Genomic DNA, 13,319 nt, shown 5'->3' on the forward strand with positions numbered 1-13,319 from the left:
ACGGACGAGCATTAGGGCCAGAGAGAGAGAAAATAAAGTCAAAATAAACTTTTGAGAAAAAAAGTTGAAAGTTCAGGTTCAAACACAACAGCGTCAATATGGTATTATAAGGGGACTGGGTAAACCCCTAAATGGGTTCTAGATGAGGAGAAGGTTATCGTGAAGTTAAAAAGACGGTGTAGAGCTGTATTGAAATGAAATGTTGCTATACAAGGGAATTATTGATGTCTAAATTACTGAAAAGTATGCCTCAGAATGCTAATAAGCCAATCGATCAAATGGACAAATTGTGTAAACTATTTTGGGTGTATGTTTCCAGTTCCAAAAATAACTCCCCAGCAAAAAACTACTGTACCTTAAAAAGGACTACGATGATTTTGGGGAGTTGTCTTTTCAATATTAGAAAGCAACCCTTGGAAAGCTAACAACCCAATCTAAGACACAAATTGGGGACACTTATTTGGTTGTCTCTTCCCAGTCCGACAAATGGCTCCCCAGCATGAAACTGTTGTAGCACTATTGCACATCAATGCCACAATTACTTTTACAAATTCTGTTCAGTTTAACAAATTGTAGAAAATGTGTATACATTATTATTATTATTATTATTATTATTATTATTATTATTATTATTGCCGTTGTTATTGTTATTATTAGTATTAAAGTTCATTATTAATATTATTAACATTATGTAATACAATATTTTCAATTAAAACACAAGTTTCTGAAAGCCCAGAATAAGTATTTTTCTGTTTTAGACGTCTTTGTAAATCTTTCCATTGTTCCGGCGTTTCGGGTTTTACCCAGTCCCCTATCGACGCCATATTGATGCTTTCTCAAATGTTTAGACTTTTTTTTCTCAAAATATATATATATATTTTTCTCTCTTAAGTGGCCCTAATGCTCTTCCATAGTAAAAGCATCAGTTGATACTGGTGTCTTTAAATGGTCTGGCAACTCATTTCATAGGCATGAAAGCAAAAGGCCTGGTTGCCCATAGTGTGCAGAGAGGTCCTGGGGACAGTCAAAAGAGCACGGTTTAATGGATTGCAAACTAAATATGCACGATAAAGATAACTAGGTCATGTCCTGTCTGCAATTACTCATTCTGTCAGGGTCACAAAGCTATGTGAGTAAAGGGTTTCCTCAAAAACAGATAAGGGTTATTTAATACTTTAATACAACAGAACCACTGGAGCATATTTTTGTATGCATTTTCAGTTCAACAACAACTGTAAAATGCTCTAGCTTCATTTAATATGTCAAATCCACATATTTAAAGCTGCCAGTATTCAGCAATGAGATCACTGCATTTTGTAAGACCACCCTCTCAGAAAATCACTGTACATTAACTAATAACTATGAGTTACATGTAATTACCTAAAATGCAAGAGCCATTGAATCTAATATGATTATTGTTGTGCGTGTGTATATGTGTACAGCAAGTAATATTTATGTATATGTTATAATGCCAAGATAAATGTAATAATACAATGATCATCCTTAGCCTAAATGATGTAACTGTTGGTAGGTGTGTTTTTAAAGCTCTTGTCTATATGGCCCTCTCCAGCTTAAGGTGAATCCCGTGCATGAATCTGTTGACTGCTCTTTTACTCAGAGTCTGTCTTCTTATTCATTCAGCTCAGATGCTGAGAACAGACCTTTATCAGTGTGTTTGTTTCCTGTTGCGAGTGCTGAAATGACACCAGGCTATATTCACTTTCAACATCAAAAGCAGTGTGAAACCCTTTCTTGTATTTGCATTTTGAAAAGACGGTGTTATCTGGATTGTGCAGCGTGAAATCCCCCTCAGCTAGTACAGAAACCACTCTAATTGCACCTAGGAGCTGTATGAAAAGAGTACACACTCCTAAAGGCTTCACGATGGCCTTTCAGATTACATTTCTCAGATGACGTAAGAGTGGTACACTACTCTGCACTGAGCACTGAGCCTGTGTCGGCCTTTTCCACTCATGAGAACCCTGTTACTTCCTATCCTTGTCTAAGCATTTCCATTAGGCGGGTTCAGTCAGAGGGCATCCACTGAACTCTTGTTTTCTAATGCCCTGGTTCCAATATCCGAGGGAATAGCTGCCTGTCCTCCCGCCTCGGTGCTAAGAGGTTACCTAGCAGCCTGAGTGGGTACCAGGTGAGAGAGCGCACCGAGATCACTGCAGATCAGACAAATACACCCCAGAGACATGGTGAACTGCTACATGTTTGTGTCTTTTAATTACCCCCCTTTTTAGCCTTATGATGACATTTGTGACAGTAGGTGAAATACGTTGCATTTGGGTTCGGGTTTCTGTCTGAAGTGGTACAGAAATTCACAACACAAAAAGTTGAAAAATAAACTAAAGAACCATTTTTACATGTTTGTGTGTAAAAGAGGGATTTGTTATAGTTTGGGAAACATAAGGATAGAGGAGCATGGCTACAAAGCTTAAAGCGTTTGCTTCAGTCTTCATCACGCTAGTTTCTATCATTTTGGACTATTCTTTTGTAACCATTCTCGATCCATTTTTATTGTAGACAGACACAGAAAAATGTTTAAATTCATGCAATGTACCAACCTATATTATATAAATAAGTACATTGGAATACATAAATGCTTAGCTCTTACATATGCTACAGCATTTGCATTGCATAACTCTGTAATATGAGGTACACTATTGTCAATTGTCAATTTCTGTGATTTATTCTTGTTGTTATCTTCAATTTGACATGGATGTTATAGATTTAGTTTTTTGATAGTTAATTTTATATGTAGGCTACCAGCTAAGCAGGATCAGCTGGATGGCATTCTTGAGAAGATTAATGTTACAGCTTTGGCTGTAGCAATCAAACACTTCTTGAAATCAGTGTGTTTGTGCAGCCCGGACAGTCCTGGACAGAGGACAGCTCTGGGAGTGGATGTGGAAGAAGTCTGGTTGTCGAGAACAAAATAAGTCCATCACAGAGATGGTAAAGCCTTTCCAATGTGAATACAAAAAGCAGCAAATCCAGCTTTCATGCAGTCATAGTTTAGTAATTGCCCCCAGGAAGCAGCAGGGGGACAATTTGTTTATTAACAAATGCTCTCAACTACAGTTTGGTCCTGCGGACAGGGAGCGGTGCACTCATTATGGCCTGTTTCGGCAGCTTCTGCACATCCTGTGGCTCTGTCCATCCTATTAGTGTTACACAGACGGGCAGCAGAGATAAAATGTACAAAAACACAAGCTGTGACACTGTATACAGAGCAAAGTATCAGGGTTCATATATGTACATAAATTGGTTTATATGTAATTAAAATATTAGCTTTAGCTTGTGCTGTGTTTTTGTTTGCCAACATGTATTGTTGCTGTTTTTGTGTATTTGTTTATTAAAATACAATATCAACGCGAATGTTGTGAGTATTCTGTAGTGGATCGGGTTTTACATAATGACGTCATTACTTATTTAGGCGTAAATTAACTAACATCTTTACAAAAATCAATACCGTTTGTGAAATACCACACACAGCGAACTATTTTATGATTATAACAATACATATTACATGTGTTTCTTTGTTTTTGTTTGACCTTTTTGGTGTTTTCGACATTACACTTTAATATATACATATATATATATTATATACATTTTTTATCACATTTATTTTTCGTTTGATATAATTGACATTGATTTTCCACAGAGCAGCACGTTATCCTCCGACGTCATTGACGAGCCATTTGAACAGGCGAGTCTAAGATGTTCATTCATGACGAAAATAATAATAATATTAATATTTGTACAAAGTAAGTGATAATTTACACCGGAAAAGAAAAACATTCGACACATTTTCAATTACTATTGATCCCATTTGAAATGAGAAAATGTAGGTGTATTGCTTTTGAGACATTTCTCTTGTTGATTATTGTTTTCCACGGTCATATTAATACATTTATTTAAATCACAATTGATTATATTTTGTCCTCTATGATTATCATGCTCTTGTAGAAATTAATGTGGAGAGAAAAAAACCCAAATTGTTTTGAACAGACAGTGTATCATTTATAATTAGCCGACTGCGTCTTAACCACCAGAGGGCAGCCTTCCCCCGGGAAAGTGTCCGCAGCCGTATTTGCTAGTTTATTGCATTGAATAATTAACTAGAAAGGATTTAAATCCTATCAGCCCAATAATTCATTTCATTTTCTTTGGCGTGCTTCCAAATCATGCCAGGTACCTTAATTTATTAAGTTATTCTGATAAATGCAAATGCAACTTTTTTCTTTGACTGTGTAGGTTGTTATATAGTTTCCACTGTTTTCATATTTATTCTGTGATCTGTGATGTGTATTTATCATTTTTATTTTACAGTATTTTGAAAACTGTTTGTCTAAAGTATTGAGTTCAGTGACAAAAAAACAGACACTAATTGTCCCCCTTCATTACATTTGTTTTTATACTAATTTAGCTTGAAATTCACAGGCTGTTGTCCTATAAGAGCAGAAGTGAGCATATTATTAACAGCCACATTACGGTTATAATTATCCTATTGTATGAAGGGGTACAGTCATTTGTAAACTTTCTTATGTTCGTATTACAATTTAGCAAAAGTGTCCACCAATGCATTCCAACATGCATCTCTCTATACTGTACCTGTGTGCATATGTAGTCTGAGTTATTTCACCAATCCTCTTTTGTGTACTAAAATATGCTTCTCAGAGTCAGGGTTCAGTTGCATGAGACACCTTAGATATCAAGTGACAATAGTATTAAATACAGAAGCTTTTTCCCTAATTGGTGTTTTGACTGGTACATTGAGTAACACCTTTAAGCTCAAGGGAATTACTAAGGAAAAACCTAGCATTGTCTCAAGCAGGTGGTCAATAAAGCTATAGTCCAGAACTTCACCTACAGTGATCAGGGTGGCATAAGGCAAATGGTTGGTGTAGCTCGCACTGTCCTAGGACGATCCAGAGGCCTACTATGTGGGTTTTGTTTGAGGCCAGTTGCTAGTGGAGCTGCTTGTTGTGCTGCCAAAACGAGATTCTGTTGAAACAAGCACATCTGATGCCTTTGGGGAATTGTTATGTTCTCTTTAAATTTTGACATATGCTCCAAGAATCACGAGCGCAGGACTTGTGAAACATTGCCCTAGATATTCAGGACGGTTTCGGAGACTCTTGCAGTTCATATTTTCAATGTTGTATTATTATTTTTTTATCTGCTATGATAATTGTCTCCCGTAGGAGATCTTTCACACAACTACCAGCTTTTTTCCCCCCTATCCAAAAAAGCTTTAATTAAATGTTAGATTCTCTGCACGATCTCAACGCCTACTGTATGGTGTTGCTAAAAACAACAGCGAGAGAAAGGAACTAATTAAGTGCTAGAGAGACGCTCAGACCCCGGAGGAAATTCCACCCGTCTGATAACCCTCTACGAAGTGCAGAATAATGTTGCCCAGAAATGCAGCTGAAAGTGTCGAAACAGAGAATAATATTTTACAATAGTCAAATTGGCAGTGACCACTGCGTAACCCAGGCCACGATCAGAAGAAAACAGACGATTTCCTTTTCAAATTGGGGTCATTTTGTGTGAAGATTGTAGCATTCTGTTGTAGCATACGGTGTTGTTTAATATGTATGTATGTATGTATGTATTATCTATCTATATATATACATGCATATACCTTTCTGTCTACTATTTGATACCTGATATGTGATACTTGATATCTCGAGTGATCTTCCAAGTTTGCAACATACAATGTAGTAACATCAATTAGCCATACTCTGTTTACATTATGAGTGCAAGAGCTTAAATAAGGAAACAAAGAATAATGTGGATTGCAGTGAATTAAATGGCTTTACAGGTGCCAGCAGGTTCCCGGTCTTGGCAATTACATCGACACTAAATCCACTGATTGGTGTCTTACCTGGGTAGGAAGTATGTCTTGCAATGCCAAAAATCAACAGATGGGCTTGAAAGAATGGTTAAACACAATTGGTGTGAAAATGCACAAAAAAGAATTTGCAATTCAAAAGTTTAATATCTTTTTATTAATGTCTGTATTAAAGTATTCTGTTACAGAAAACAAATTACTTAGTCTATGCCCTAATCCAAAACATTACTCCAAATCAGTAATGCATACAGGCTACTTTTACATTACTTTTGGAATCCTGAATTTAAAAACAAAACAAGAACAAAAATATACTATCACACGATCAAAAGTAAAAACACATATTAATATCTTCTATTACATACTTCTATAGTATGTAATCTGCTTTACTGTGGAAGACAGTTTGAAGTTGATTTTTTTTGTACGTGTTCATCTGTTTAAAATCTAGTCCTGTTTGCCTGGTGTCAGTGATTTTTCTGTAGCTATAAGAAAACAGGAGCACTTGAAAAGTAAGGTGGTTTACACAACGATATGGTACATGTGAAGAGGTTTTGAGTAAATGCCACTGACAGTCACAGAGAGATGATATTTACGGTGTGTTTACAGTACTCCAGAGTAAGTGCTCATGTAATGATACTTCGAGCACTCCAGCCCATCCCTATTACCAATGCTTTTTCAAAACTATTTGCCCCATCTTGATGGCTTTTTTAACAACTATCTTATTGATCCTCAGACGCCATTCTGAAGGACTTCGGTGAATGAACGGGTGTCACACGCATTTGTAGTTTGTTCCTCAGTCCAGAAATTACAGCCAGCTATCTTTTTGCACCAAAAAAAAGGCTTGAACTTTTTCAGTGTTTATCCTGCCCAGTGTGTGGGACAATGAAACTGGCATTATAATGGGGGGTGGTATAAGAAGATGCAGGAATGCACAGATGCAAAACTGTTAAATAAGTAAATATACCTTGTTATCCTAGCCTATATACAGGCTCAGAGTCTGTACACCAGCTGGGCCCTGCTCAGTCAACCAAGGGATGCAAGCAGAGAAGGCTGTTCTTCAGTGTATTTACCACTCTGTGTTTTCACAAAAGCAAACAGCCGTAGTTGTCACTTCTCTAATGCAAGTTAGTGCTATGGTTGGTATGGGTGTCACTGACAAGATGAACGTGGAAGTGGCAACCAATGGTGCAACAAGGGCATCTGCATCGTCTGAGAGCTGGACATATCTGAAAGACAGCCAGACAACTTGGAGGAGAACGATCACTTCTGCGTTATTTAATCAATGAGGAACATGTACAGTGTGAATTGTCTCTGCTTGTCGGAGGAGCAAAAGGAGTATGAGTCATTCATCGTAGCATTCTTGAACGTTTCCATAATCCATTTCTATTTAGGACATGTTCAAAGCACATGGATGTGTGTCATACGGCAGATGAGCTGGTGGCTTTGATCAGTAAAGTACGCATGCAAATATAGATGTCAACACCCAGACAAATGCCAGCAGCGTCGGGAGTGTGCAAGCAGCTGGAAACAGGGGAAAGCCAGCTTGCAAACCGTAGAGTAAACTCTGGGCAACTCATAATGTGTATTCGTTTTCAGTCGAGAGAGGTTGAGGGCTGGTTACGATCTGAAGTGAACACAGAGACGGGTCATAGCAGTGCAGATGTGAAGGGGTGTCTCAAGTTAAAATGTGGTTTTAGATTTTAATACCAGCACTACTGCAGTCAAGTTCAGGAGAATAGGAAAATTTCTTTCCCTGCAGGCTTAGTGTTTTACTCAGTGAACTTTCTCATTCTGTAACCTCTAGAAACACTTCTCTATATTTTCCTTGTTTTCTTTGTTAATGCACAGGATAAACACATTTAATCCCCCCCACAGATTAAATACATAATGAGACAAAATAACAAAAGGCACACTTTCACTCATATATATATATATATACTTTCTTTTGGGGGGGGTGGGACATAATTTATTTAATATTTTTTTAAGTTGGTTTGCATGTATGTTACATCATTAAGATAATATTTAATCATTTAATCAATACAGAATTTAATTATACATTATTATTCTTTACATCTGCTTCATTGGCTTGCTTGACCACTAGAGGTTTCGGCTGCAAACCTGGTCACTCTAATTTAGAAGGGCCCTTGTTACCCCCGGATATCAGCTCAGTTTTGAGGGGTTTACAACTCGGCCCCCTACCAGTATTTCTTATCTGTAAAAAGACACACCACTCTCTGCAGAGGGCTGAGTTTCTATACTGTAAACCTCCCTGTTATATAACCAGTGTCCTTGAGTGAAGACTTGTTCTGTGTTGTTTCTATAGATGTGCATAATTTGTCTTCAGCAAGACTAATCAAGTTTAGTTGACCTCGATAAGTGGACATGTCTAGACATATTTTAGTAAGCACTGCTGCTGCATATTCTAGAAGATAAAAGACGTCACGTATGTACTTGTCATTCCAGAACTCAGTGTCAACTGTGTGCTTTTGTCAAGAGGAAAATTGTTCCAGCAACCTGCCATTGAAAATGGGCCTCTTGTTCTATTCATGGGATCTTGATTAAACCCAGACACTGAAAAGATCCTCAACCTTTTTCTTTCTGTCTTTCTTATAAAAAAATTAAGCGTTTTCGCACATTGGCTGGAAGGTACGACTTTTGCTGGAAGGTACGAGCGTTCACCAAATGTCAGAAAGAATTTAAGGAATGAACGGAACAAGTAGCGGCTGCTTAAATTTCTCAAATAATGTTTTTTTTTTCTTCTCTCTGTTAAGTGATGGGTTCTCTTCATACCTTACAGCCATACATGGGAAATCACAGGGTGCATTTTATAGTTTTCAACAACATCCTATGTGATGAATTTTGAGCACTAGCTTTTACAATCCAGGATGTAAGACCTCATTTATTGTATACACTTGTGTAAATTGGAATTTGTAAAATGTATCATGCTTTGAATTGCACTGAATTATGTAAATTGGGATTTGTCATTTTTTAACTTGTCAAATAATAACACTTGATTATTTAAATTTATCAAGATATTGTAAAATAGACAAAACATGAGTTTTGCTTATTCAATGGATAGTACTGTATATACACTACCCCATTTTTAGGAAGGCAAGCGCTAAACGGCCAGAGGTTAAAAAAATGTTTAGGTTACCAAAAACTGAAAAATAACTACACCCTCTTAAGCATTATGTGTCAGTGTTACACGCAGCTCCTGTGCATACAAGTTACACTGTATTCCTACAAGGCGCATCATTTGAAAGCTTATTCTCTTGGCCACCAGCGCGTTTCATTCTCAAACACATCTGATCTACAGTGTCTGTGTCCCGCCATCATTCAGAGCCCGGGGGGTAAACGCGCAGTCTGCTTCAGTGGGGGGGTCTCATTCAGACGGTCACAGATCACTCAGTTTCGATCGGATTTCTTTGCAAATAGGCTTGTTTTGTTCAAAACAACCTAACGATTAACCCAGTATATATTATTTGATTCTATCGAACACAGAGAAGTTCAGATCCAATTATGCTGTTGTGTATTAGTTGTTGTATTAGTACACTGTAAACAGAGTTTTCCATCTTGACATTTTGAGCTCTGTAATACAGTTTGAGGATTCTTCTCAGTTATGATTGATACAGGTTAGGAAGATTGTCCAGAAGGTCAATCACTTTTGATCCCAAAAGTTGACATGGTTAAATTCAAGCTTTAAATTTGAAGCCATAGTTGGTTTGTGGGAAATAAAAGGGAGAGCTGTTCATTCGGGACTGTAGCTTGGGTGCTTGGAGGTTTCTCAGAGATGGTGGTTCAGACCCAAGGTCTCATTGAGGCTACAGTCATGCTGTGACCTGGATCCCACAGACTGGTGCACGTTAGAGGCTGAGGTCACAAAGGAATTTAGAGGAGTGATGTCACCGTGACAAGTCTGTGTACACAATCGCCCCCCATAACATTCTCCTTCCCTGTGTATAATTGCAGTCAGCGAGTTATAAATATCAGCGGTGCTGGAATCAGCCAAGCAGAGCAGGCAAATTCCTATCCCGATCCTATCTGACTTCAGTAATTGGGATTTGCACATTGGGGTGGGACAGACAAAAACAGTTATTTAATATCTAATGTATTTCTCTCTCTCTCTTATATTTATATAAATAGTATTATTGGGTTTTCTAAGCATATAAATGACATACCTACACACCAGTACCAACGCCATGGCCCATATTCACAAAGTTTCAACACATTAAATTTACTGTACCTTATACAAAGATGTGTTCACACAATACAAACAGCCACTGACGCGGTGTTCTGCAAAACCCAAATCTGTTCCATTAACCCACACTGTGGCCCCTGAGGTCCCGTGCCCCTCCCCTCACCACTCAACCTTTGCTTCCTGAGGTGAAAGGTGACTGGGTGCAATCCTGTCACACGCTGCCAAAACAGTTTGCCTGTGGGGTCCATCTTTGCTTTCGTGTGATAACAGATAGCAATCAACTTCTTGTCTGTATATTTTTGTTAAGGTTATTGCTAAGCTAAGCTTGTGTATATAAGGTCCATGCATGGGGACTGTCTTCTAATCAGGGCCATGATGTTTATAGCCATGTGAACATTGTGTCCTAGTCTGAGGTTGTTGAGTCTCTCACATTCCTTCTCCCTCACGAGGTATATGAGAGAAATACCTTTTAATCTCAAAGAATGGGGAGACAAAGTTCTGAGAAGAAATGAGAAGTGTTTAGATGTCTCCTACCTTAATGGACCATGACTTTTGTTTTTACCTAGGTTTGTACAGCCCATCCATCAGGTTCTCCTTGTCAAAGCCTGAGAGAACTATCACACTTTTGCTGCAAATGCATTGACTGACCCCAGCAGATCCACAGGCCGAATCACTCAAGCACACCATGTCAGCTTTAGAATATGCCCGGGATATGTTGACATGAATAGTTTTCCTCTATCTCTTCCACTCCATCAGATGTCAAGTAACTACTTTGTGAAGCATGTTCTTTCCATCTGTAGTGCAATTCTATCTGTCTCACCTATCCCTGTTTTTCAAAATAGGCATTTTGGAATTGATTTTCAGAGATTCTCATGAAATTAAATAATTAGAAAAAAAAATACTAAGAAAGACATGTTAGCTCTTGCATATTTTGTTTTTATTCACTTTGTTTTTATTCACTTTGTTTTAATTCACTTTTCTGTGTTTTTAAATTATTTTCTTTTATGTGACAGGATAACAATCCTGAACAAGTTCTCAAACATTCTTCAAAAAGGTTTACTGGGGAAGGTCATACAATGATCCCTTTGAAAGAGAACTCCTACACCGTCAGTCTGAAATACGTAACTGTCAGCAATTATAACACTCCTCCGTTGCCATGACAATCCACACTGTAAAATAATATCTCCGAGACGTCTGTGTGCGACCCTAAATAATCATCTTTAGAAATGGGTGTCTCAGCTTCAGGAAGGACGCTGGCACAGGAAGCATGTATAGAAGTGTTTAATAAATAACAACAAAAACAACAACATCACAAAATTAAAGCTCATTTCAGTTTGTTTTGGTAGTTCAGCTTTTTCATTTGAAACTGTATAAACTATAAATATAACATGCAGTCCTCATAATTTAGAACAGTTGAATGTAATAATTTACATAGTGAGGTAGGGCTGGGAGTGGATAGGGAATGGGGAGGGAGACAGGGAAAAGGGAATGGGGATCAGTTTGCTGACATTAAGGTTGTTGTCATGGCTGGTGATGAATGAGGGGAAAGCACACCTATGAGGGCAGTAGTCAGTCAGATCAGGGGTGGGGTGGGGGCGGTAGAGTGGGGTCAGTGTCTCCAGGACTTCCTGCTGAGAACGCAAACACAGGCAGTGTTGATGCGGATGAATCGCCAAGCTACCATCTTTTTGTCCTTGGTCAGGGCCCGCACATAGGTGTGGGTGTTGGTGCAGTACGAGTTCCAGTGGCGGCTGTCGATGCCCCGACACCCCGACCCCGGGGAACGTGACTTGGTCTCGCTGCAAGTGGTCTCGAAAAAGTACTGCTTCTTGACCACGTTGTTGATGTTGACCTCGGCCAACACGGTCACTTCCTGCCCCTTCATGTCGGTGGCCTTGGTTTTGTTGCCCACCCAATTGCTGATGCTGTCACACACCGAGTACTCCCCCCGGTGCTCGGTCTTACTGGCACGCCGTCGGACCCTCGTCCCAGGTCCCTCAGGTCGCCCTAATCGCCCCTCGCCCCCCCTTCTGCTCACCGCTGTAGCCTCCGCCTCATCGGGCGGTTTGTCGCTGAACAGCACCCTGGATGAGCGGTAGCGCCGCTTGTTGAAAAGTTTGGGGTCCACGGTGGTCACGGAGTCCGGGACGCCAGGGCTGTGATTGCTCCGGCTCCGATGCTGGTTTTGATGATGATGTTGGCTGGTGGGGAAGGAGGAGGCGGAAGAGGAGCTCTGTTCTGGTCGCCCCCCTGACTGCTTGGCGTCCTGCCCGGTTGACGCCCCGGTCCGGGCATCCCCTCCCATATTCACCACAGCCTGGACGCTGATCAGGAAGAGCAGGACCAGAGTCGACGACCTCATGGGCAAACGTCCTGCAAACAGAAGCCAGAGCAACTGGTCAGGTTAGGAAGACTTTTGTTTCATAGTTTCCAAAGCGAGTATAGTTTGCACCACCCTCGACTGTCGCCAGTGTGCCCCTCTTAAACTATTTTGCACCAGTCTCTCTCTAAAAGCCATGTCCTTTAAAATACCGTGGGGTGACTTTTCCATTCAAATTGGATTTTGTGCTACTTCCTTCCGTTTCTGAGATTGTTTCCTTTTTGTCTGTTTTTCACAGCCATTATAACACAATATGTAAAATGAACCCACTTATAGACTGAGGATTTCCCCCCTAGGCCTGACTGCTATACTACCCTGTATGTCACCTTGGATAAAGGGCATTTGTTTTTAGTTTTAAATGTATAAATAAATAAAAAGAATAGAATTTCATAATAGAAAGGTCACATTTATCATTTGTCCCAGTTTGAAATAAGATTCAAAATTAGATTAAGATGTAGAGGATTTTGCTTGAAAGTGTTTTCTGTGCTATTTAAAAGTATACAACAGGCGTATAGATCTGCAAAATGATATGTATTTCATTTTTCACAGTAGAAATGTAAAGGTATTACATGAGTATTCTGTTGAGCAAAAGTCTGCCCTGAAGCAAAAGCTTAAGAAATGAATAGACTGCTATTGAACTATGAGATCGGCGAAGCACAGCTGGTCTCAAACCTTAACTGACAGATTAACTTTAAAGTAAACACTGACTTCTTTTTCTTCTTCTGTATAATTAGAGGAACAAGACAAGTGTGTATTGTGAGCCATAGAAAGATGCAATAATTGCTTTGTGTGACCATTTCTAAAACACATCTGATACACCAGGTGATATACATATATGTGTGTGTCCGTGCGTGCGTGCATGTGTTTGTGTGTGA

The 13,319-nt window shown here is 39.1% G+C and overlaps 1 protein-coding gene and 1 long non-coding RNA gene across 3 annotated transcripts in view; one reads left to right on the plus strand and one right to left on the minus strand.

The window, feature by feature from the left end:
* LOC136749411 (uncharacterized) overlaps positions 1 to 13,319 on the plus strand; it is a 92,485-nt gene that overhangs the window by 36,384 nt on the left and 42,782 nt on the right. The window lies entirely within an intron of this gene.
* The window catches only part of ngfa (nerve growth factor a (beta polypeptide)), a 39,410-nt gene continuing 37,420 nt past the window's right edge, over positions 11,330 to 13,319 (minus strand). For both annotated transcript variants that reach the window (XM_066703699.1, XM_066703696.1), the window contains one exon: positions 11,330 to 12,437. In XM_066703699.1, the coding sequence (XP_066559796.1) occupies positions 11,674 to 12,426 (753 nt within the window). In that variant the 5' untranslated portion in view covers positions 12,427 to 12,437 and the 3' untranslated portion in view covers positions 11,330 to 11,673. The remainder of the gene's footprint in view (positions 12,438 to 13,319) is intronic.

The sequence above is a fragment of the Amia ocellicauda genome, chromosome 5, assembly GCF_036373705.1.
Source record: "Amia ocellicauda isolate fAmiCal2 chromosome 5, fAmiCal2.hap1, whole genome shotgun sequence".
Lineage (NCBI taxonomy): Eukaryota > Metazoa > Chordata > Actinopteri > Amiiformes > Amiidae > Amia > Amia ocellicauda.